At 38.3% G+C, this 26,686-nt stretch overlaps 1 protein-coding gene across 1 annotated transcript in view; it reads right to left on the bottom strand.

Moving 5' to 3' along the window:
• The window catches only part of LOC149217507 (uncharacterized), a 124,604-nt gene that overhangs the window by 47,943 nt on the left and 49,975 nt on the right, over nucleotides 1–26,686 (bottom strand). Inside the window, 1 exon segment of the mRNA XM_089390243.1 lies at nucleotides 17,749–18,003. Within this exon segment, the coding sequence (XP_089246369.1) occupies nucleotides 17,749–18,003 (255 nt within the window).

Genomic DNA, 26,686 nt, shown 5'->3' with positions numbered 1-26,686 from the left:
CGTCGTGTTGGCACAGAGTAGAATGAAACGACAAGCAGATCAACATCACAGCGAAAGAAGTTTTGATGTAGGTGATTGGGTATTCCTACTACTACAACCATATAAGAAAATGTCCCTCAAGCAAGCTAAGAAGGATAATAAATTATCACCAAAGTATTATGGTCCGTACAAGGTGTTTCAAAAGATTGGTACTATGGCATACAAATTGGAGCCTCCTGCAGCTTCTCGATTGCACCCAGTTTTCCATGTTTCATGTTTAAAGAAGGTTATAGGTGACAAGCTCCCAGTTCAAACAATATTGCCAGAACTTGATGAGGAAGGAAAAATTATATTGGAACCGGAAGCAGTCACAGAAACAAGAACTCGACAACTACGAAATCGATCAATTTCGGAGTATCTTATCAAGTGGAAGAACTTATCCGCTGAAGATTCCACATGGGAGGATGGGAATTTTATACAGAAGCATCCAGAACTACTCAAGCGTTGAGGACAACACCTTTTTGAAGGAGAGGGGCATGTTGGGTCCCTATAATACTAGTGATTACCCCATTACTATTGTAGTTGTACCCCTTATTAATATTGTTGTGCCCCTATTGTCCCCATATTGTTATTACTATGCCCCATAGAATCCCTCTATTGTTATTTTTGTGGCTTTATATTATTATTGTTAGGTCGGCTAGGTTATATTGTGACTCCTTAGACTCCTATATATAGAAAGGAGGTTTTGTCATTTGAATCATCGAAGAATTGTTCATTTATTTAATGTAAAGGAGGTTGCCCCCTCGAAGAGGCTAAATTCTAAGGCGTTGATCTATCTTTTCTATCTTTTTCTTGAGCTGGTTTCATAACAAAGGGGGATATATAAGGGGTAGAGATAGATAGATAGATATATGAGGGAAGGAAGAAAGAGAAAGAATGATGGGGGGAGAGAGTGGTGGGGAGAAACTGTAGATTTTTATTATAGATTCAAACTCCTTATGTGATATGCTAAAACAAAAGACATGAATCTACTCTACTCGTCAGCGGAAACAAAAATTGATTGATGAAATCACGAAGAAAAAGAATTTTAATCGCATATAAGACGATAATTTATCTGGGGAAAGAAACTGCTCAAAACCCCGACTATTTATATTGCATTAACCAAAATATCTGAGAAAAAAATAAAATGCTTGTTCAACGAGAACAATCTCTGCACAGGTAAAAACTATCTCACTGCTTCACAAACCAACTCAAGCCAATACTTAGCCAAATTTGTTGTCTGTCAAGCCCCTACTTCCTTGTGCAATCCCTAAGGGAATTATCCCATATTTAATTGGGAAGATCCCTCACCGCAACTGTGCAATCCATCAGAGGCCTTCTACATATTACATGCACCATCTGTACAACTCAGAAAATTATACAACTGATAGTACATTGTCCCTTAACTCTAATCTGAACTAGGTCTTCCTATGAACTAACATGCATGATTTATTTTTGAGTGAATTATCAGTTTTCTGATTGATCACTGCATGTGAATTGGATCCAATTTAATTCACTTGACCACTCACTAGTTCCTCCAACAGTTAGAACTAGTTTAACTGAATTTAATTCAATTAAACTAAATTAAATAATTACAACTCAATAAGAACTCAACCTGGGCCCCAAAAATTTAGGGATCACTCTACATGACTCTAGATAGCCTCCCAAATCAAAATTACTAAGCCAACGAAGTCAACTTAACTTAGTTAACTACTACAAGTTGCTATGAGAATAGAATTACAATTTAATTCCTAATTTAATTCAAGGACAAATTAAATTACTATTTTTTCTTGATGTTATTTTTAACATTTCTTGTTGTTAATTTTAACACTCCCTCTCAACAAGAAAGGAATTCAACTCTATCCTGATCCGGTACCTTTGGAATGTTCTACATGCTACACTTGTTATTGTTGTTGTTGCTACTACAACATCTGCAACCAAAAAGCATTCAAACAAAATAAATTGAATCAACTGTGTCTGCAACTATCTACTGGGAAAAGTGTGTTTTTGATGACTTTGCTACTGATCAACCTGCTCTGCTGTCAACACTATTATGCACTCCTTAGTATATGAATTACATTGATCCTCCTGCTACTGAATATTGTGACCCCCCGTAGAAAAGTAATGATCCATGAGACAAAAACACACCTCAATGGATCCTGCCCAATTTTTGAAACTCTTGTACTAAGGTTTCATATCGCCCCACCTCACACCTGGAGTTAACATTGCATGTGCTCCTTCTACCCACTTGGCTCGAAATCCCCCCCCCCCCCCCCCCCTTAGTGGAGGTCTCTGCTTGAATGGATATCTTCACTCGGTTTCCTCCCTGCTTCTCCAATTGTGTTTACTCCACAACTTGTTGAGGCTGCATGTTGAGAGGTAATTCATGCTCCCTCTCAACCACCAAGTCTCTAACATTTTCCTTTCTCCTCAAGGCTTTGCATGAATATTGTACCTCAAGTGCATACAGGTTCTTGACTCACACACCGATCTATTTCACTTGTTCTGTGGTGATGTGTCTAAGGAAAACCTTTCCTTTGCTAAAAAATCACATCATAGCCACGGTCTTCCAATACCAAAACGTAAATAAGATTCTTCTTTAGTCGTAGAACATACATCACATCAATGAGTCTAAGAGGGGAGCTAGACTCCCTCTGAAAAGTAATACCATTGATGTTGTTCATGCTATACCTCCTATCATCTCCAAACTCTGTGTTTTGCTTGAGGTCTTTCTCCTCTAAGTCACTGAAAATATCTCTATTCCCCGTCATATGGAATGAGGCACCATTGTCGAGATACCACATGCTTCCTATTATAGTGCTTGTCATTCATGCAATGAGAGTGAAATCAAGTTCAAATTTTGAAGTTCGAGCTTCACTTGTTGCTGCTACTGCAGGTTCCTTCTTGCTTTCTTTCTTCTGTGGGCATTTCGTGGCATTATGCTCGAATTCATGACAGTGAAAACACTTGATATTCGACAAGTCCTTATTCTTGTCACCCTCCTCAACTTGGGTCTTCTTTCACTTGGCTTTATTTTCTTTGTTGACTAGTGAAAGGTCCTCTTCGACTTCTTTGGATGAGGTCCCATCTCTAGTGTTCCGCCGAATCTCTTTTTGTACCAAGTCGAACCACAGCCTCTCTAACTCTGGTAGTTTCGCCTTCCCATTAATTGAGTCTTGGTAGTTGTGCTAGCTCTTGGGAAGTCCTTGAAGTTCCAAGATCACCAGATCATCTTCCGTAACAGCAAACAACAACACTTCTAAGCTCATCCTGACATAGGGTGAACTTGGTCAAGTACTTCGGTATTGTATCACCCTTCTCCATCTTGATCATTTTGAGCTTGTCCTTCAGTGCCAGCTTCCTGTGGTCATTACTATTTTGAAACAGGTTCGTCAATGCCTTCCACATTGCAAATAGAGTTTCCTTACCATGGATATTTGAGACAATATGATCTTGAACTCCTTATAGGATAATCCTTCTCTCCTTTGCCACACACTTTCTCCATTCAGCCAGATCTTTAGCATTAGATGTTGGAGGCTTCGAAATATCATGATCTATGAATTCATTCAGCCCATTGTCTTCCAACACTGCCTCCATCCTGTCCTTCCAAGCTATGTAATTCGAGTTTCCCTCCAGGGCATACTCAAGTCTCAAACCATAGAATGACATCCTGCTGACTATGAAGTATGAAACTGCAAATTCGATTTCACCTACACAACAAACTTGTATTCTCCTCTTCGATAGTGACTTTGGCTCAGATACCATGTAGATTTTTACTTTGGATTCAAATTGCTTATGTGATATGATAAAACAAAAGACATGAATCTACTCTACTCATCAACAGAAACAAAAATTGATCGATGAAATCACAAAGCAGAAAAGGAATAATTTCAATCGTACATAACACAATAATTTATCTAGGGAAAGCAACTGCACACAACCCCGACTATCTATATTTCATTAACTAGAAGATATGAGAATAAAATAAAATTCTTCTTCAACCCGAATAATCTTTGCACAAGTAAAAATTATCTCACTGCTTCACAAACCAATTCAAGCCAATACTAAGCCAAATTTGTCTCTTGCGAAGCCCCTACTTCCTTGCGCAATCCCTAAGGGAATTGGCCCATATTTAATTGGGAAAATTCCTCACCACAACTACACAATCCATCATAGGCCTTCTACTGATTTCATGCACCATCTGTACAACTCGGAAAATTATAGAACTCATAATACATTGTCCCTTAACTCTAATCTCAACTAGGTCTTCCTCTAAACTAACATGCATGAGTTATTCTTGAGTGAATTATCAGTTATATGATTGATCAGTGCATATGAATTAAATCCAATTTAATTCACTTGACCACTCACTAGTTCCTCCAATCATCAGAACTAGTTTAACTGAATTTAACTTAGTTAAACTAAATTAAATAATTACAGCTCAATAAGAAATCAACCTGGGCTCCTAAAATTTAGGGATCACTTTACATGACTCTAGATAGAATCCCAACTCGAATTTACTGAGCCAACTAAGTCAAATTAACTTAGTTAACTGCTACAAGTTTCTATGAGAATAGAATTACAATTTAATTCCCAATTTAATTCAAGGAAAAATTAGATTAATGTTTTTTCTTGATGCTATTTTTAAAATTTCTTGTTGCTATTTTCAACAAAAAAGCGGGGGGAGAGAGAGAAGTGGGGATGTTAGGGAGAGAGAGATGTGGCACTTAGCAAAGGGAAAAGATAGAAATATAGGAGGGATACATAAGCAAATGCAGAGAAAGGGATAGGGAGAGAGAATAGGATGAAGATTGGGGATTGGATGGAGGGAATGAGAGGGGGGAAAGGAAGAGAAAGAGAGAGGGAGAGAAGGAAATAAGGAAAGGGTGAGAGAGATAGAAAGAGGGATACATGAGAGAGAGAGAGAGAGAGAGAGGGATATGGAAAGGGTAACAAAGAGAGAAGGGAAACACAAGGAGAGTGAGAAAGATAAAGGGATAGGGAAATAGAGATAGAGGAAGTGATGGGGGAAGGGAGAGAAAGAAGAAAGAAAGTGATAGGGACTAGGGAGAGAAAGGAGGGGCTTAATGAAGGGGAGAGAGAGAGATTAATATAGGAGAGGCACATAATGACAAAGAAATAGATAATGAGAGAGAAAAGGATGAAGATGAAAGGGATGAGGAGGGAGGTAGAGAGAGAGAGAGGGAAGAAGAGCATGTCTGCATTATATAATGCAAGAAAATTCAAAACCCATGTACATTAAATTTAATGCATGCCCGTTAATATGATGCATTTGTGTTAATATAACATCAGCGCATTAGTAATGCACACAAGTTAATTTCAAAAAATATTTGGTAGGAAAACCGTTTTCAATTATTTGGTGGATGAGGTGGTCACTTTGGATTTAGGTTTAGATTAATAAAAAACATCTCGGTTTGGCCTGCATAAATAAAAAACACATCCATTTTTACAACTTCCAGATTTTCAACCATGATTCTTTATTTGTTCTATGTATTCACTGCTAATGAAACTGAAAATATTTATAGATATCTATAAGTAGATTACACGCACACACACAAATTAATTATTATTTTTTATGTAATTTTTTGGACATTTATCAATTTTATAAAAAAACATATGTCTTTTATTTTCGTTATAATTTTTGATTTGTTGACTTATTTTGAAATTTGAAAAGAATCCAAACCAAAACATATGAATATCTACACATTAAGGGAAAAAGTTATGTATATGTTAAGACCCTCGTAACATATGGACCTCATCATTTTAAGGCTTCACTATGTTTCTTAATTTAAAAAAAATTATGGAAAAATAATAATGCACAAGACCTATTGTTATCTACTATAATACAAATTTGTTTCAAAATATTCCATCATTTACACATCAAACTCAAGGCTTAATGTAAACTAATGCATTATGTTTTAGAGAAAAATAACATACCAATCTTAGGGAAACACCATAAAGTTACACCAATTTTCAATAAATAAAAATTATCAGGGAGACAATTTGATTATTTACGTTTCATCTTTTTACGTGCTATTCTAAAATGTCAGCACCTCCAATATTTTTTTTTGTGAGACCCATAATTTCTTGGAATTTGTTTTAAATAATTTTCTGTTTATTTTAAATGTTTTTAATATCTCATTAATTTATTTGTTTATAACTTCTTCTTTTTTAAGATGAGAAGATTTACTATTAAGCTTGTGCTTGATTGTAGCAAGATACTTGAGAAATTTTATATTATGTTCTAGTAGACAAGATATTATAGTAAGAGAGAGAGGAAATCAAAAATTTACATCAAACTTGTTACTATAGTCATACCATATGAAAAAACTACTATTACTATATGCCATACGGAATTGGACACATAACAAAATGAACTTATATTGAGCACGCATAGCTTACGGAGGAGGATCAATGGACATATTGTCTAAGGGGCCACCCATGACACTGTTAGTTGTGCTTGGGTTTTCGTCGGGAGTTCTCTGATACTGCAAGTCAACAAGACGGTGGCAAATCTAGTCCAATTTGTCTTCAAATTGAGTAATCCTATATTGATGTTACTAGATTTCCTCAGTCAGGAAGAGGATATTGGTTGATTATTGACTAAGCAGCTAGAAGAGGGCACTAATCTCTTCATGGATGTCAATAGGAGGGTGCAAGCATCGATTGCAGGGGCCAGAATTGTCAAAGTTGAAGGAGGCACATCATTATTTTCCATCGTGCGTCTGTGAATAAATCTGCAAGGAGAAAAACACATGCCAGAAGGAGAAAGAGGATAGGAACAACACCAAACTAGAAGATCTTTGAAAGTAAGGATGACCGTAGACCAACTTAAGAGATATCTCTACTTGAAAGACCAAGCTAGATATTTTGGGGATAAAACCAAGGGACCATGCAACTTACCCCCCATGCCTACTTGAGTTGTGGCTTTAACTGTGTAGGTCAATTGAGAACCCTTTCAAGGTAGAATTGGTACCATTGCTAATGAAATTAGAGGTTCCCAATTTATCTTCCGGAGAATACTATGAATCAATGTGTTATTCAATGTCGAATATACTAGTGGTTTGCAATAGGGGGGCAGAAAATTATATTGACAAAGAGCCCAGAAATTTCGAACTTGTTCTTTTGAAGTGAAGAGGTTCGAGGGAGATTCCAGTGCTCTGGAAGGAGAGTCTTGACACAAGTAATGAAGGATTGAAGAATTCTCTAGACATAGAAAATACCACAGAGACACCAATATGTATCTCATCGAAGCAATGCTTTCGGCATAAGCATGAGATCACCCTTCATGAATGTTTCCCTCCCTCGAGAGATATCCCACACTTCAAGAGGTGACGCCATTCTAATTTTCATAAATTCAACCCATAAATTCACCATCAATCCTGGTATGAAGAGGGAGGCAAGAGAAGAGGAGTCTAGAATTAAGCATCTTCACATGCCATGAATAAATGTTCCCATGGATTTCATTCACCCAAAATGTCGCTTGTCAATCATTGAACTGTTCTCCAAAGGAGAAGGCATGGGAGGCTTATATCATTCACCTTGGCATAAAATTTATTTTGGTTTAAGCCCTCAATTCTAATATTCAAGATGAGACTAGGAACATCTTTAATATATATCATGGGATCACTAACCAACTTAAGGATCCAATGACATTACATTGTCTTTCTTCCACTCGACATGCAAGATTAACTTGTATATCAACTTCTTTGTTTTGGCTACAGAGGATATGAAAATAAGACATGTGTGAGAGTGACTCCCTAGTGAAAATAATTCTTGGGAGGAGAGTGGAAAGAAGGTTATTTTTTTGGGAGTCTTAAAAAAGGTGTTGAATTGTGATAAGGGAATCCCCCAGAATGACTATAGAAAAGATGCCTAGATCTTTGGCCAACTGAAAGCCAAGGTGATGTAGGAGCATGTGACTTGGAGGGAAAATCTTCAAACTTATTCCAAAAATCCAAAAAAATCTACAGGCAAAGGAGTGGGGTCCTTTAGCCAGCAATTTTCATGCTTTCCTAGTTTAAGATAAGAATAGAGTAAGAATAAATCATGCTAAAATAATCGCTTATGGATAAGTTGTAACAAAGCTTTACGCTTTAAATCACTCTATGTAAAAGCATGCTTTTGTAAAGGATAATGGCCGAGAAGGCTTTATCTATTAATTATAAATAAAATAACGGGACGCTCTATGGAAGGTAGATCCCGGAGGTATTGTGTTCTTGAAGAATTCTCTCTGTGCATAAGAACTTACAGTCTCTATTAACTGGTATATTTGCATATGTATTTGATGGCGTTTCTTTCCTTCTGAGCCTTGTTAATGGTGATTCGGCCTTAATTTCCTATCATATACGTGAATTAAGCTTGTTGATGCAGTTTTTTCCCTTATATCGGCACGACTGTTCTTCTTAAATGCATTGTTAAGTCCCGCAGATAAAACTCTGTTTACACAGAGAAATCGTGAAAAATACTTAGCCGGAATGAGTTTCCGGACCTGAAATATTATTAAGTCTGGATTATATCCTCATCGGGTCCGAACCCTGTATCGCATCGCAGAACCATAAGTGGAGCGGAAGAGACCTGTGGAACCGCCGAAGTCCGAACCCCGATAAGCTCGGACCCGAAATACTATATAGTTGGGTTGATAAGTTTTCGGGTCCGCAAGGTTATCACATCGCAAGGTTGAAGTGGGAGGAGACTATTGTGTGGACTTTCGGAATCGCCGATAGCGATTGCCGATAGCCACGTGGCATATCGCATCGGGGAATCACCATATTAAAGCACTGATTGTGTTGTTCCGACCCTTTGGAATAAAAGCCCGCCGATAGTGTTAATTGCGTTTCAAATGCACAGTTTGAAATATAAAGCGCCAATAGTTAATTCTTTTGAATTAACGATATAGTGATAAATAAGCGCTGATAGTGTATTTTGTTCCTTTGGAACAAAATCCCCGCGATTGTGTATTTTGCGTTGAAAACGTAGTTTCCTCATTTTTAAAGCGCCAATAGTGTTTTGTGTAATTCCTTTGGAATTACAGTTCCGATAGGAACAAAAGGTTCTGTTTATAAATTGTGGTTGATAACAAGGATTGGGGTTCTAGAGGAAAACCATGAGGCTGTCAGTTTATCAGTAAATGACTGATATGCCAATAAGTGGAGAAGGAGGAATTTGGCTAGATATTGAAGAAATTGTAGCCAGATTTGAGAGGTTGTCTATATCACGTGCACCCAGGCCACCATTAGTGGTATCAGAGCAGCCAGCTGACATTGGATTGAATCTCAGAAGCAGGAGAAGGAAAGTTACTATGGCTTTCAGATTTGGAAGAGGATGAGGACGTGGTGGAAGAGGACGGACTGTTGCAAATGCTAAAGTAATGGAAGTTGTGCAACAGATGCAAGATATATTGGATGCATTAACAACAGGCAGAAATATAGATGATGGAGATGTTAGTGAACCTGAGGTTGAAGCTGCAGAGGAGGAAGCTGTAGCAGTTACTCCTGAGATGAGGTTCTTTCAGTCAGTATTGAGATCCACATCCAGGCTAAAGGCTGAGGTTCCAATATATTAAGGAGGACTGAATCCAGAAGAATTGGTAGACTGGATTAATGGCATGGAGAAATTCTTCGACTATGAAGAAACAGAAGGTGAGAAGAAAGTAAAGTTTGTTGTCACCAAGTTAAAAGGCCATGCAGCACTTTGGTGGGATGGCATGCAGGCAGAAAGGAAGAGACTTGGCAAGCAACCAATCAAGAATTGGAGCAGGATGGTGGCAAAGCTAAGAGGTAAGTTTATGCCAAGTAATTATCAGCAAACCTTGTTCAGACAGATGCAAAATCTTAGACAGAGGTCTTTGACAATGAAAGAATACATAGAGGAATTCTACAAGGTAAGCATAAGAGATGGATAATCCCAGGATATAGATGAGAAGGTATCTAGATATGTGAATGGCCTTAGGATGGACATTCAAGATGAGATAAGTCTAATGTCTCCTAAAATAGTAGAGGAAGCTTATCACATAGCATTGAAAGCTGAAGAAAAACTCATGAGTAAGCAGTTTGCCAGAGGGAGAGGTACTTTCCGAGGAAGGGGAAGTCAAGGTGGTAGAGGAAGATCTATGGCACCTAAAGATGGAGCTAGCAGTAGCTCAACCCAGCATGCACCCACAAGAGGTGATGCAAGAGGCAGAGGGAGTTTTTCTAGAGGTAGAGAAGGCAGAGGAAGAGGAAGAGAAATAAGATGTTACAATTGTAACAAGCTAGGACATAGAGCTTTTGAGTGCCCAGAAAATGCAAGAACAAGCTAGAGAAATGAAATTGTTGCTCCAGTTGAGGGAGAAGCACCAGCAGTAGCAGTGACAGAAGAAGAAAATATACCAGAGAGGGGAGAATCTTTGGTGGTTAATAAAGTTTTGCTCAAGCCAGCAAAGGAGGTAGTTGAATCATCACAAAGAAAGACTTTATTCAGGATAGTAGGTAAAGTCCAAGGGAAATGTTGCCAAATGATCATTGATAGTGGCAACACTGATAATTTGGTCTCTATAGAAGTGGTGGAGAAATTGAAGCTGAAGACAATGAAACATCCAACACCTTACAAGGTGTCATGGTTGCAAAAGGGACATCAACTGTTAGTAAATGAACAGTGTGAAGTCAAATTTCAGGTGGGCAAGTATAAAGATAAAATTATATGTGATGTGATGCCAATGGATGTGTGTCACATATTGCTTGGAAGACCTTGGCAATATGACAGAGGAGCCATGCATGATGGGAAAAGAAACACCTACAAGTTTGGAAAGGATGGTGTCAATCATACGTTGTTGCCTCTGCAAGAAGAAGATGTACCAGGAAAGAAGACTGATCCAAAAACTCTGTTACTAGGAGGAAAGAAATACTTGAAGCAGATTGAAGAGAATGAGGTTAATTTTGTTGTTATTTGTAAGCTCAAAGTAATAATGACTTCTACTAAAATTTCTGATTTACCCATTGAAATTCAAGAAATGTTGGAGAAATATTATGATATTATTGTTGATGATGTGCCAAATGAGTTGCCACCCATTAGAAGAATTAGCCATCATATAGATTTGATTCATGGAGCAAGTCTACTTAACAAAGCAGCTTATAGAATGACTCCTACATAAAATGAAAAAGTTAGAAAGCAGGTGCAAGAATTGCTTGACAAAGGGCTGATCAGAGAAAGTTTGAGTCCTTACGCAATACCAATAGTGTTGAGTCCAAAGAAAGATGGAGGCTGGAGAATGTGTACAGATTCAAGAGCCATCAATAAAATCACAATCAGGTACAGATTTCCATTACCTAGAATTAAAGATTTAATGGATTGCTTGAGTGGAGCAAAGTATTTTTCAAAAATAGATCTTAAAAGTGGGTATCATCAGATAAGGATAAGAGGAGGGGATGAGTGGAAAACCACTTTTAAGACAAATGAGGGATTGTATGAGTGGAGAGTAATGCCTTTTGGGTTGTCAAATGCACCAAGTACGTTTATGAGACTCATGAATGAAGTTTTTAAAGATTTTATTAGTAAATTTGTAATAGTATATCTAGACAATATATTAGTTTACAGCAGGTCTAAGGAAGAGCATATGAGGCATTTAAATTATGTCTTACAAAGGCTACAGCAGGAGAAATTATTGCTGAATTTGAAGAAGTGTTCATTCATGAAAGAAGAGCTAGTGTACTTGGGTTTTGTTATTTCTACTGAAGGGATGAAAATGGATCCAGAGAAGATCAAGGAAATCATGGAGTGGCCTTCACCCAAGAATGTTTTTGAGGTAAGAAGTTTTCATGGTCTTGCTAGATTTTACAGAAAATTCATTAAGAATTTTAGTAAGATTAATGCACCTACTATTGATACCATAAAGAAGGACAAACAGCCATTTAGATGGACCGCTGAAGTAGAGAATAATTTTCAGCTGTTAAAGAAGAAAATCACTGCAAAGTCTAATTTAGTTTTACCTGATTTTAGTAAGCCATTCCAAGTGAAGTGTGATGCCAGTGGAGAAGCAATTGGAGGTGTTTTAAGCCAAGAAGATAGACCAATAGCTTATTTTAGTGAAAATCTAAATGATTCCAAAAAGAAGTATTCTTCTTATGCAATTGTGCAGTCATTGAAGAAATGGAGGCATTATCTAATGTCAAAGGAATTTATCCTGTATTCAGATAACGATGCATTGCAGTATATTATGCAGCAGCCAAAGCTCAGCCAGAAACATGCTAAATGTGTAGAATATCTTCAAGGTTTCCATTTTGTTTTGAAGCATATAAATGGCCAATCAAAAAAAGTTGCAGATGCCTTAAGTAAGAGGAATGAATTATTTCAAGAGAGTCAAATCCAAGTGTTGGGTTTTGATTTTCTTAAAGAATTGTATGAAACAGATCTAGATTTTAAAGAGGCATTTGAGGCTTGTAAAAATCCAATTTTGATGGATAGGAGTAGATGGTTGGATTACTTCTTACAAGATGGACTGTTGTTTAAGAAAAATCAGTTGTGCACACCAAACCATTCAATGAGAGAGAATTTAATCAAATAAAAACATAGTGGAGGACTTGTAGGAAATTTTGGTGTAGAAAAGACTTATGAGCAGCTAAATAGATTTTATTTCTGGCTGAAGATGAAATCTGATGTGGAGAAGTATGTGAAAACTTGCAAAATCTATCAATATGCAAAGGGAAGGAGCCAAAACACAGGTTTGTATATCCCATTACCAATTCCAGACAGGCTTTGGGATATGGTAAGTCTGGATTTTTTTTGGGCTTACCAAACACTGAAAGAGGTAATGATTCAATTTTTGTTGTAGTGGACAGATTTTCAAAAATGGCACACTTTATTCCATGTTATAAAACTAGTGATGCTTCTCACATTGCTAATTTGTTTTTTAAGGAGGTTGTAAGATTGCATGGGTTGCCTAAAAGTATTGTCTCAGACAGGGATTCCAAATTTGTCGGACATTTTAGGAGGACACTATGGAAGAAATTGGGAACTAAATTAAGTTTAAGTTCTGCCTATCATCCACAAACTAATGGACAAACTAAAGTTGTGAATAGGAGTTTGGGCAATATTTTAAGGAGCCTTACTGCAGAACATCCAAAGCAGTGGGATCAAGTATTGGCACAAGCTGAATATGCATATAATGACTCACCTAACAGGAGTACAGGACAGAGTCCATTCCATATTGTTTATGGAATGCATCCAAGAGGAGTAGCTGAGTTAAGAAACTTGGGAAAAGAAGAGATGAGAAGTGCAGAGGGTGAAGACTTTACTTCAGAAATGCAAGCAATACATGAACAAGTGAAACAGCAGCTGCAGGATAGCAAAATCAAGTATAAAACCAGAGCAGACATGAGAAGAAGAGAGGTGAACTTTGAAGTTGGAGATCTGGTTTTAGCACATCTCAAAAAGGAAAGTTTTCCAAAGAGGGAGTATAACAAATTGAAGTTCAAAAAAATCGGACCGTGCAGAGTGTTGAGGAAGTTTTCTGCAAATGCCTATGAGATTGAGTTACCCCCTGATGTTGGAATATCACCAATTTTTAATGTTGCAGACTTGTACATATATGAAGGTGAAACTGCAGATGATACAACACAAGATCAAGAGACCCAAGAAATTGACTGGGTAAAACAGTTACCCACAACAAAGAATTTGTAGCCAGAAAGAATTCTGGACAAGAAGGTGTTTAAGAAAACAAGGGGATGAGAATACTTCCAGTATTTGGTAAAGTGGAAGGATCAACCGACCGCTGAAGCTACTTGGGTTACAGAAGACATGCTACAGAAACTGGGCAGTTCTATATATAAAATCATGGACAGGAGCCCATGAAGAATTTTGTCCTCAAGAGTCTGATGCAAGAGCATGTGACTTGGAGGGAAAATCTTCAAACTTATTCCAAAAGTCCAAAAAAATCTACAGGCAAAGGAGTGGGGTCCTTTAGCCAGCAATTTTCATGCTTTCCTAGTTTAAGATAAGAATAGAGTAAGAATAAATCATGCTAAAATAATCGCTTATGGATAAGCTGTAACAAAGCTTTACGCTTTAAATCACTCTGTGTAAAAGCATGCTTTTGTAAAGGATAATGACCGAGAAGGCTTTATCTATTAATTATAAATAAAATAATGGGACGCTCTATGGAAGGTACATCCCAGAGGTATTGTGTTCTTGAAGAATTCTCTCTGTGCATAAGAACTTACAGTCTCTATTAACTGGTATATTTGCATATGTATTTGATGGCATTTCTTTCCTTCTGAGCCTTGTTAGTGGTGATTTAGCCTTAATTTCTTATCATATACGTGAATTAAGCTTGTTGATGCGGTTTTTTCCCTTATATCGGCGTGACTGTTCTACTTAAATGCATTGTTAAGTCCCGCAGATAAAACTCTATTTACACAGAGAAATCATGAAAAATACTTAGCCGGAATGAGTTTCCGGACCTGAAATATTATTAAGTCTGGATTATATCCTCATCGGGTCCGAACCCTGTATCGCATCGTAGAACCATAAGTGGAGCAGAAGAGACCTGTGGAATCGCTGAAGTCTGAACCCCGATAAGCTCGGACCCGAAATACTGTATAGTTGGGTTGATAAGTTTTTGGGTCCGCAAGGTTATCGCATCGCAAAGTTGAAGTGGGAGGAGACTATGGACTTTCGGAATCGCCGATGGTGATATGCCACGTGGCATATCACATCCGGGAATCACCATATTAAAGTGCCGATTGTGTTGTTCTGACCCTTTGGAATAAAAGCCTGCCGATAGTGTTAATTGCATTTCAAACGCACAGTTTGAAATATAAAGCACTGATAGTTAATTATTTTGAATTAACGATATAGTGATAAATAAGAACCGATAGTGTATTTTGTTCCTTTGGAACAAAATCCCCGCGATTGTGCATTTTGCGTTGAAAACATAGTTTCCTCATTTTTAAAGCGTCGATAGTGTTTTGTGTAATTCCTTTGGAATTACAGTTCCAATAGGAACAGAAAGTTTCGTTTATGAATTGTGGCTGATAAAAAGGATACCTCGAGAAAAGGATACCTCCGTTATTTCTATGCAACACAACTCCAACTCCCTGAACTCAACCATGACTGTATCAATGGGAGAATAAAATTTACTCTCTATTTTTTTCATTCTTGGCATAGTGAACAATGATTTTGTTTCTCCTTTAACCCTTTTGAATGGTAGTTGCGGAGAGGACTTCTGGTTACCTTTAATAATTCAAGGCTCTTCATGTTCATGAGATCTGGTGGTAAGTATTGTATTCCACTTTCAGTTATTTTCAACCTTGTCAACTGACTCAACATGCAAACTGAATCTGGCAAACATTTCAATTACGAGCATCCATGGAGCCACAATTCCTTCAATGCACTTAGGTTTCCGAAAAAAGATGGCAACACTCCCAACAAAGGGTTTCCTAACATCAAAAGTTCCAAATTGCTCAGGCACACAATAGTACTAGGTAAATCTTTGATGTTTGTATGGAACAAATTTAAGATTTTCAAAGATTATTGACTTCCAACCTAGGAAGGCAATAACTCCATTTGGAGGCAACCTAGATCTAAACATTCAAGAGTGGTGATATATCTAAGTGTGGAAAGAGTCAAATTCAAACAATCACTCAAAAATAGATGTCTGAGTTGCAATAGATCTCCCTTACTTGGAAGCATTTCCAGACTTTTACACCTAGAAAGATTGATGTATTGAAGATTTTTTAAATTTCCAAAGGAACTTGGAAGCATGTTCAAACTTTTGCACAATGTCAGATTCACGGTTTGGAGATTTCTTAGATTTTGAAAGGAATCTGGAAGCATCTTCAAACTTCTGCACAGTGTGAGATTGATATGTTGTAGAGTTGTTAGATTCCTAAAAGAATTTGAAAGCATCTCCAAATTGTTGCACTTAGAAAGATTGGCGTGTTGGAGATTTACCAGATTCCCAAAGGAATTTGGGAGCATTTTCAAACTTCCACAGTCTGTCAGATTGATGTGTTGAAGATTTGTTAGATTCCCAAAAGAATCTGGAAGCATTTCCAAACTGCTACACTTGGACAGATGGACGTATTCGAGTTTTTTTAGATTCCAAAATAAAATTAGAAGAAGCTACAATTTCGGGCACCCTATGAGGGTTAGATATCTCAAGGAGCTCAGATAACAAAATTCTTCTGGTAGCATTGCTAGATCTACGTATGTCAACAATCGCTGACAATTCAATACAATCTTTTCTAGGTGCTTTAGCGAACTTGTTGAATTTGGAAACTCGGAAAGTGGAGCTTCAATATTTAATTCCCGCAAGTGGAGAGGTGCCTGCAATGTTAAGTACGTTTCGATTATAGAAGAAATACAAAAGATATGAGGATTCTCTCTCTGCAAATTGTTGCATCTATATCTACGTACCTCAGATCGAGATTGCCACAATCTTTTCAATTCCCAACCAAACGCTTCTAAAACTCTTAAATCACGCAATGGAATCCAAGAAGGCAGTGATGAGTAGATCGATGCATTCCAATGGAGCCATATGCGTTTTGGTGACCGCACCGAAGTCAAGATGCTTTCAAAGTCACCTTCAGCTTCAAGAAGTTGCAATTTCCTGATTCCTCACACCTCTTGATCGGAACTTGTATTAATGGCAATTCTAATTCTGAATGGAACACTTCCTCTTCATCCTCCCCAATAAACGTGTACCAAGGAGCCATTACAAATCCGCGTGCTTCTGTTATCACCTGTTTGTGCTTTGAAAACAATAAACTATTATTAACATAATGTGTGGCGAACTGTTTTGAATAAAAAATACTGAAAGTTCTTTAGACATTCAACCATTAGGATGGCTCAAACACTTACAGAGGATGATTGTTGCAACAACTCATGAAGATGAAGATTCTTTATCAGTCGCCAAAGCCGATGCGGTAATAATTCTGGACAATCCGCAATAGCTCTTCCCAAATCTATGAGGTGATCATGCATTCTTATTCTATTCATCGTCCAAATCGACAAGACACTTGTTGAGCAGATTTTGAAACCCTACCAAACCATTCCATCCTGAACCCCTCCATGTTCTTACCCATGTATCCTCGTCTTTTCCTATCGAAAAACAAGCAATATCTAAAAATATTTGCCGCTCCTCATGATTGAGAGTCATAACTAATTTTAAGGCTCCTTTCTATCTCTGTAGGTAATGTTTGGTGAAGTCCATTTAATTGCTCTTCCAAGTAAAGTGTGTCCTATCCACAAACAAGCGCCCCAAATACTTTCAATGATAGAGGCAAACCATGGCATGCCTTTAAAAACCCATGTACAAGATTTTCAAATCCTGGTAGTGGATATGGCTAGAAAAAGGCATGCAAACAAAAATGCTCTTGGGAGTGTGCTATATTGAGGCCTGGTAACTAATAAATTGACGACTCTACAATTCCTGCACTTCTAAGGATATGCTTGTCTGTAGACGTAACCAAAATCAAGCTCTTGGGGTGAAGGACATGCTTAATTGGCAAGAAAGGATCCAGTTGATCCACATGACCTACATCATCTAATATTATAAGTGCATCACAAGCTGAGAGATTCTTTTTAAGTATCTCCACACCTTCTTCCCACCTCTCAGTTTTGATATCTCTATCCTTCAAGTCCTTAATGAGTTTACTTCGGAAATTATTTAGAGACATTATATTTGCATTTCCCCTCCCACCAAAAAGAAAGCAGGATCCATCTTAATCTGACCTCTTACGATTGAAAAGTTCTTTGGCCAGCGTCGTCTTTCCAATTCCACCAATGCCCACAATCCCCACAACCTTGACCTCCACATGGTCACCCTGATGTAGTCGCAGTGTCCCTTCAAAATCTTGTAATTTTTCCGCCAAAATAGTTGGATGTTTTGCCACATCCATTGGCATTGCAACATCTTTCAACACGGCTTGCACGACCTTCTCCAAAAGCGCCTCTTCGTGCTCCTCTGCAAGTCGTACTGCTGCTTCTCTTCGTGGATACGTAGGGCTTTAGCGTACGGTCCATATTTATCTTTGCCCGTCCACCTGAACTCCTAGGGATTCACTTTATACAAGACCAGAAGAATAATAGCTTTGGACTCCACCGTGAGGACCAACGCATCCAGGCACCACTTGGATTCGGCATAGGTCGCAGATAAAATTGCTATATGGACAGAGGCTACTCAAATAGCAGCTTCTATCTAATATTGTGTCCGGCCTGCAATTCGGGCTTGTCGAGGACGACTTGCAATCCATTAGAAATGAGGCGACGGTACAAATTGCTGGCGAAGGTGCTTTTCACATCAGGCCCACGATTGTTAATAAAAATGTGGTAATGGTGAAAAGAAGTGGATGCAGAAAAAAGGGGCGTGAAGGAAGAAGCAGCGGCAGCATTTTGACACTGGGTGGTTGGTTGATCTACCATGGGAATTGGATTTGGAATTTGGCGGACTCAAAATGACATAAATAAGAATGAACTAAGAATTAGAATGACACAAATATGCACAAGCATGAGCCATAAGGTATATTCGGTAAAATTACTCGCAGGTAGACAGCACTAACCAAAAAAATCCCCACAATAGAGAGTGCGCCTTGCTTGGTTATTTCCTGAACACTTATTTTTTGGACTTGTAAGTGACATGTATTGAAGTCACTGCTTACCTACCCATAAAGATTGATAAATGGTGGACCTTGGAGTGACACCATGTTATGACGAAGAAGCTGCATCTCGTATCTATAGTCCAAGTCTTCATGGATAATACACAAAGCCGATGCACCGTTCTAACTTAATCTTGGGAAAGGAAATAAGTTGATAGTTAGAGTATACTTTGAGAGTTGGTGTCTGAGCCCACAGGTTGCTAGATAAAAGGCGCACCAGTACTTTATTTTGCAGGTATTACAGCTTGGAGATCGAAGATCGACAGAAAAATGGAGTTTCCCAAAGCATCGATCCTAACACCGTACAACTTTCACGAATGGAAGGACCAAATGGCTCGATACCTTCGTCATAAAGGGTTGTACAAGATTACCATGGCTATAGAAGTGGAACCCACTTCAGCCATAGAGAAATCCAAGTACCTCAACCGTATGGATGAGGCCCATGCATCCATATGCATGTGCATCTCTCCAGAGTTGCAGTTTCATCTATCTGCCTGCAATACTCTGAATGAGATTTGGAAAAAGGTTGAAGAACTCTATGGGAAACAGAATGAGATGAAAGGACATCTGCTCGAAGTGGAGCTACTGTCATTGGATCCACGGAACTATGACAGAATTCAAGACTTCTTCACCAAATATAATGATCTATTGCTGGAACTCAAGGGTTGTGGAATTGACAAATCCAAGGAGGAGAGTCGCCAAGTTCTCTCTATTATGTCAAAGCTCAGATTGGAATACTCCGTCTTTGTGTCTACATTTCATTCAGTAAGGCTCGCAACTATGCCTTCTCTCAAAGAATTTATGGAGTCCCTTATTTTTGAGCAAGATAAACTCATTGGCATGGGGAAAATCAAACCTCCAAAAGCGCATGCACTTGTTGTGCATGATGGCAGCCACAATAAAAATCACAGATCCGATTCAAATCATAAAAATCAGCAGCAAAAAGACAAGGGAAAAGCGCATTCCCATCCAAAGAAGGAAGGGTACACCAAGCCCTTCAATGACTCCTCCGGCTCGAGAAATGAGAAAGGGAAGAAAGGAAACAGATGCACCTACTGTCAAAGAGGATTCCATCCAGAATCCTCTTGCATGAAGAAACCAATTGACCAAATGGCAGAAATCCTTCAGAAGCACAACCTTGGGGACCACATCCCTCAGGGCGCCAAAAAGAAAACTGGGGATCCACCACATGGGAAAGGTAACAATTTTCATGCTTTAGTTACAATTAATTCTTCTCCTGATGCATGGATTATAGATTTTGGTATCACATCATATGGCTGCTGCAAAGGAAGTCTATTCCTCTTTGGATGCATGCAAAGGACCTCCCATCCTCATGGGAGATGACTGACCTAATGAGGTCACCGGAAAAGGTAGAGTGGAACTTTTACACGGAAGCTTTGAAGATGTGCTTCATGTTCCAAAACTTTCGGTAAACCTACTTTGAGTTTATCAGATCACTCATTCTGGCACCGAAAAGAAATTGGAATTCACTCCAGATGTAGTGAACATATATGACCTACATAGCAGCTCCAAAATTGCAACCGGTGAGGTAAACAATGGAGCCAAACTATATACATTTTCTGAATTTATTGAATCTGAATCCTCCTTATTGCTTACACATGCTGATGATAGTAGTAGGCTTTGGCACGAGAGGTTTGGTCACTTAAATTACAGGTATATGCAGCAGCTAAGAAAGCATGAGATGGTGGAAGGCTTGCCAAATATCAGTTTCTCCAAAGGAGTTTGTGAAGGGTGTGTCCTTGGCAAACATCCTAGAGAAAAGTTTGACACTGGAAAGACTCACAGAGCATCCTCTCCTCTAGATCTGATCCATAGTGATCTCATGGGGCCTTTTCCTCATCCTTCCATCAACAAAGCAAGGTATGTGCTTACATTTATTGATGATTTCTCACGGTATACTTGGGTGTATCTTCTCAAGAACAAATCTGAAGTTTTGCGCACTTTGAAGATTTTATAGCACTAGTTGAGACACAGTCGGAGAGAAAGATCAAAACCCTCCATACAGACGATGGGGGGAATATGTTAACACAGCACTTAAGAACCTTTGCCTTCAGTCTGGCATACAGTTGCAGTGCATAGTTCCATACACTCCGCAGCAGAACGGAGTTGCTGAGAGAAAGAACCGATCTCTCAAAGAGATGGCTTCCTGCATGTTGCATGCTAAGTCACTGCCTCATAAGCTATGGGTTGAAGCACTTAATTGTGCTAACTACATCCAGAACAGATCTCCTCATAGGTCTGTCAAGGATCAGACCCCCTTTGAGGCTTGGAGCGGCACTAAACCAGAGGTCACCCACTTCCGTGTTTTCGGCTCTCGAGCATGGGCCAGGATCCCCTCTGAAAAGAGGAAAGCTCTTGATCCACAGAGCATTGAGTGCATCTTTGTTGGATACCCTAATGGTGTGAAGGGATATCGACTCCTGATTTCCTCTACGGACAAGCTCATCATTGAGCGAAGTGTCAAATTTGAGGAAAGTCTCTCGCATGCACCTCAATTGCCACATGCAGACACCTTTTATCTACCTCATGTCCGAGATGATGACTCAGTACACTCAGATGCATATACAGAGCATGCAGATGTTGCGGTAGAGCATGCAGATGCAGAGACAGAGTCTTCAGATACAAATCCAGTGCATGCATATGATGATCCACATCCAAGCCCAGATCGAGCTTCCAGCAGTGAATCAAATTCCCCTATCATAAATCATAGAACAAGGAGCTTACGTGAGATATGCACAAGACCACCCAACTGCTAGAAATGGTCTTGTGGGGGATAATTCTGATCTACGGAGGACTAGCTCAGAGTTTATTGAGCCTCCTCTTATCCTCACTACCACTGAACCATCGCCATCCTGGCATTGTCATTTGGTTCAGTCTTCTGATCCATAGTCTTATGCTGAGGCTGTTGAGCATCCATCTTGGGAGTCCGCCATGGAGGAGGAGTATAACTCCCTCCTCGAGAACCAGACCTGGGATCTAGTCCCCCTTCCTTTAGGAAGGAAACTTGTCCGATGCAAATGGGTCTACAAGACCAAGAGTGCTACAGATGGGCAAATCATCAGACGGAAAGCAAGGCTAGTGGCTAAAGGCTTCCAACAAGTGCATGGCATTGATTATGACGAGACCTTTGCTCCAGTAGCAAAGATGGATTCCATACGCCTTACACTTGCCATTGCAGCTGCCCAAGGGTGGGAAGAACATCAGATGGATGTGAAGAATTCCTTTCTTCACGGAGACCTATCTGAGGAGATCTACATGGAGCAGCCACATGGTTTTATTCAGGATTCATCTTTGGTCTGCAGACTAAAGAAATCTCTCTACGGCCTTAAACAGGCCCCGAGAGCTTAACATGTGAAGATGGATTCTTTTCTCTTATCACAAAACTTTGAAAGATGTAAGTCTGATCCAAATGTTTACATGCTCAGGACACATGATTCTCTTCTTATCTTAGTTTTGTATGTGGATGATCTCCTAATCACCGGCAGCTCGGCTTTAGCCATTGCTACAGCCAAGAGGGCCTTGCATGATAAGTTCTTGATGACGGACATGGGTCCATTACACTTCTTTCTTGGTCTTGAGATCAACCAGGATGCCACAAGCATCAAACTCTCTCAGGCTAAGTATGCACGGGATCTCCTCGAGAGATTTCGCATGACTGACTACAAGCTAGCACCAACTCCTTTTCTGTCTGGGGTCCGCCTTGAGGATGGAGGTGACACTCCATTAATTGACAGCACTCTCTACCAACAGCTAGTGGGGAGCTTATTGTACCTCACCCACTCTAGACCAAATCTCTCATATGCAGTAGGGGTAGTTTCCAAATACATGCAGGAGCCGCATGAGCTACACTCGAATGTTGCCAAGCGCATCCTCCGATATGTGCAAGGCACCATCACCTTCGGGATTCACTATGCAGCAAACACTGCATTGAATCTCCTTGGCTTCACAAATTCTGATTAGGCGGGAGACAACATTGATCGTAAGTCCACCTTCGGATATTCACTCAGTCTAGGATCTGGCTCTATCTGTTGGTCGAGCAAGAACCAGGCTGTTATTGCTCTCTCTTCAGCTGAGGCCAAGTACAGAGGAGTAGTCAACATCACCATTCAGGCTCTTTGGCTACAGCACTTCCTCACTGAGTTGGGCGTCCAGTTCCACCAGCCCATTGTCATCTGGGGTGACAACCAGAGCATTCTCAAATTTTGCAGGGATCCAGTACAGCGGCAGCGGACGAAGCACATAGAGATCCATATGCACTACATCAAAGACTTAGTACATGATCAGGTCATTGATTTATAGTTCTGTCCTTCAGCAGCACAGACTGCAAACATCTTCACGAAGACCTTCACTGAGCAAAAGTTTCGCTCTCTGTGCGATCGTCTTGGAGTGAAGGACACAGTTGCTTAGCAAGTGTCTTTTCTTCCTCTTTTCTTTTGATTACATTGTATTTTGAGGGCGGGGGGGGGGGGGGGGGGGGGGGGGGTTCCCATGACGTTTTCCCTCTTTCCTCAATTTTAGTACAAGTTGCACTGTATTTTGGGTGACCTTTGGCCTTAGTTGCCAGGGCCCATTTTCTAATTTTCCCCATAGTGGTGTTCATGGGGGGTGTTGGAACTACTACACGCCTACATGCGGACTCTTAGTTAGAGCATGGGACTACATGCAAGATTCCTTCTGCATGATTTACTCGTTCTTTAACTCCGCAACTGGTTAGTTCTTCTGCATGATTTACTCCCTGATTTGCTCCTTCTTTAACTCCGCAACTAGTTATTTCTTTTGCATGTTTTACTCCCTAATTTTCTCCTCCTTTCACTCCGCAACTGACTAGTTCTCTCTGGAACTTGTCGTAGGTGTTGAGTCTTCTCATTGATCACCACTATGGTGCATTACCTTGAGATCTTCACCCAGTAATGCTATATCATGAGCATTGTAACTTATTTTCTAATGAATCATTATTTTCTTCTTTCAATTTTCTTTTAATGTTTTTGCTCTGCAAAGTTGTGTGTTCAACCTTTACTAGCTAGATTCATCTGTGCAGGTTTTCTAACACATTTACAATTAGTTCGGAAAATAGTTGATAGTTAGAGTATACTTTGAAAAAATCCCACAAATGAGTTTGGAAAATAATGGAAATTTCGTGATAAAATCTGGTAGAAAATTTTGAAAATCCAACTTTGAAAATTTTTTTAATAGGATTCCGGCCAGAAATCTGTGATGTAAACGAGTTTGTGATGAGATGTTGGTAGAAATTAAAAAAAAAAATAGAAAATATCCGGATCAATTAGAACCAAAAATCACGGCAATCAACTGGATGGCTATATTAAATCGAGAGTAAGCGAGCTCTTCACGGTTTCCCCAAATCTTGGAATCCAGGATGAATAGATTATTCACCAGTTTCACCTTTTTAAAATCCCCCCAAACAGAGTTTGCATTTGCTTGACGATTTCCATGCATTTGCTTAACAATTTCCATAGCATTTAATTATTTTAACCCAACTCTTCACCGTTCCAACCTAATCAAGAAAATGCTTTCACTAAAGTTTGCATTTGCTTAATGTAGATGAAAAGGTAGTGATTCACTATTTTGGTAGTTACTGTTTGTTTCTCTTTTTGACTTTGAAGGTGACATTTACTACGCTCAATGGATACACACTTATAAAGATAATGTAGATGAAAAGTAGTGATTCACTATTTTGGTAGTTACGGTTTGTTTTTCTTTTTGACATTGAAGGTGACATTTACTAACCTCAATGGATACACACTTATAAAGATTTTTTCATAAAAGAAGTATTTTACTTGTTTTCTGATATGGATTTTTTTATTTTAAGTATAATAAGCACTAAATCAGAAATAATTTAACATCTTATATACTCGGGTTATAAAGAATTTTTTTTTATTAAAGAAGTATTTTACTTCTTCTTTGATATGGATTTTTTTATTTCAAGTATAATAAACACTAAATTAGAAATAATCTAACATCTTATATACTCGGTATTTACGAATTAAAAATATATCATATTTCTAGATAGGTATGGATTCGATTTGAGCTGTAACCTAGGGTTGGAATCTTGATTCAAATGTACTTGTTATGGCTGCGCCACTTGGCGTAGGTGGGGAGGGTTTTTTAGAAATATGCCAAGAGGAAAAGGGGTTGAACCAAATGGCTTTGAAACAAACAAGAATGTTAATTTTGGTCCAATATTTTAAGCAACTAAAAAGGAAAAGGAAAGATGAAAAAAATAGCCTTTAAATCTCTCAATCAATAGAGGAAGAGGCAACAAATATTAGATCATCTCTTGTATAGACATCCAAAAGCCTCAATCTTAGAAATCATCTCAGAGAAAGTTGAGGAAAAGATATAACACATGAAAGACTTCATATTAATATGCAAATTTATAGATGTTTGGATTCAGAAGTAATGATGTAATATTCATTTTTTTTTATGGATGCTATTTTCATGAGGTATTTTCTCATGGTGTTTGTACATGGTATTAGAAAAATAATAAAATACATATATCCATTTTTTTTATGGATGCTATTTTCATGTGGTATTTTCTCATGGTGTTTGTACATGGTATTAGAAAAATAATAAAATACATGCTTCTAGAACATTGGAGAGAGAGTCCATCAAGTCTTTAAAAGGGGGGAGAGGAGCAAGGTATTTGGATCATCCTGGATTTGTTTTTCATATTGATGCTTTGTTGAGAATTTGGTGTGGCTAGTTCCATCTTGATCTCGGGAGGAAAACCCTGCCATGAAATCTCCTTGGTGGATCCATCTAGGGTTCACAAGGGTGCTTTATTGTTTGTTTTTCATATTCATGCTTTGTTGAGAACTTGGTGTGGTCAGTTCCATCTTGATCTCGGGAGGAAAACCCTCCGGTGAAATCTCCTTGGTGGATCCATCTAGGGTTCACAAGGGTGCTTTAGTGTTTCAGTTTAGCAATTTAATGAGAAACCATCCATGCCTTGCCAAGGGCTTCATTCTTAACTGTATTGATATGTATTGTTTTCCTACTATTAATAGAATAAAGTGGTTGTCATGTCAACTTATTTTATGTTCAATGTTTTTGGTAAAATTGGTAATATTGAATTCATTTATGCATTTTAAACAACAAAGAATCATTATTTTACCAAATATTTTATTACAAGAAAAGTCATAACTTAGAAGAGTCAGATTGGGAGTATTTAATATCACCAATAATTTATGTTGCTAAAGGCACCCAAAACAAAAGCATTAGTTGTGACCAATCTATAGTCAATTATATTTTACAAATTACAACCATAAGTTGATCATGTTTCACTATAATTAACCACGTGAACCGTGGGCAAAATTGTCAAAGCATGGTCAACCATATTCATCATTGTCAACTATGGTCAATAAGGTCAACCATATTCAATATAGCTTGCTAAATTTATCCATCAGCAACTATAGTCAATCATTTTCACCCATGCTCAACCTAGTAAACCATGGTCAATTGCAATCAACCAGAGGCAATATGGTGAAACATATTCATGACATAGTCAATTTATAATCTAGCACATACAACTTTAGTTTAAATTAAAAAAATATAGACACCTCGTAGACTATTTATTAACCATAATCCACTTTTCTCAATTATAACTTTATCATATTTAATTATAACTTTATCATATTTAATAATAATAAACTTATTGATCATTATTTTTTCTTCCACATCTAGCACCATTAATTTTATTTTAGAAAATGGAAAACAAAAATTAATAATAATAACATATTTTAAACACTATTATTTTGCTACAATGTTCCAGATAAATATAATTGTATCAGTAATTTAAGTCATATCAGTAACAATCACCTGTATCGAGCTTTGCATAACCTTTTAGTAACAATGCAATCTTTTGGAGATAATATTTGTTTTTTGTTTCTAGTTTCACCATGTATTCTTTTAGTAGGCGGAGGCCGCACTGAAGGTAAGTTTCGTGACTGTTGGATTCGCTTCTTGAAATGTTTTTT

Source organism: Pinus tabuliformis, chromosome 1_1 (genome assembly GCF_031772625.1).
Source record: "Pinus tabuliformis cultivar Carrire ecotype Pingquan chromosome 1_1, CPIR1, whole genome shotgun sequence".
Taxonomy (NCBI): Eukaryota; Viridiplantae; Streptophyta; class Pinopsida; order Pinales; family Pinaceae; genus Pinus; species Pinus tabuliformis.
Note: the sequence above shows the minus strand (reverse complement) of the source record. Positions and strands in the feature narration are given on the sequence as shown.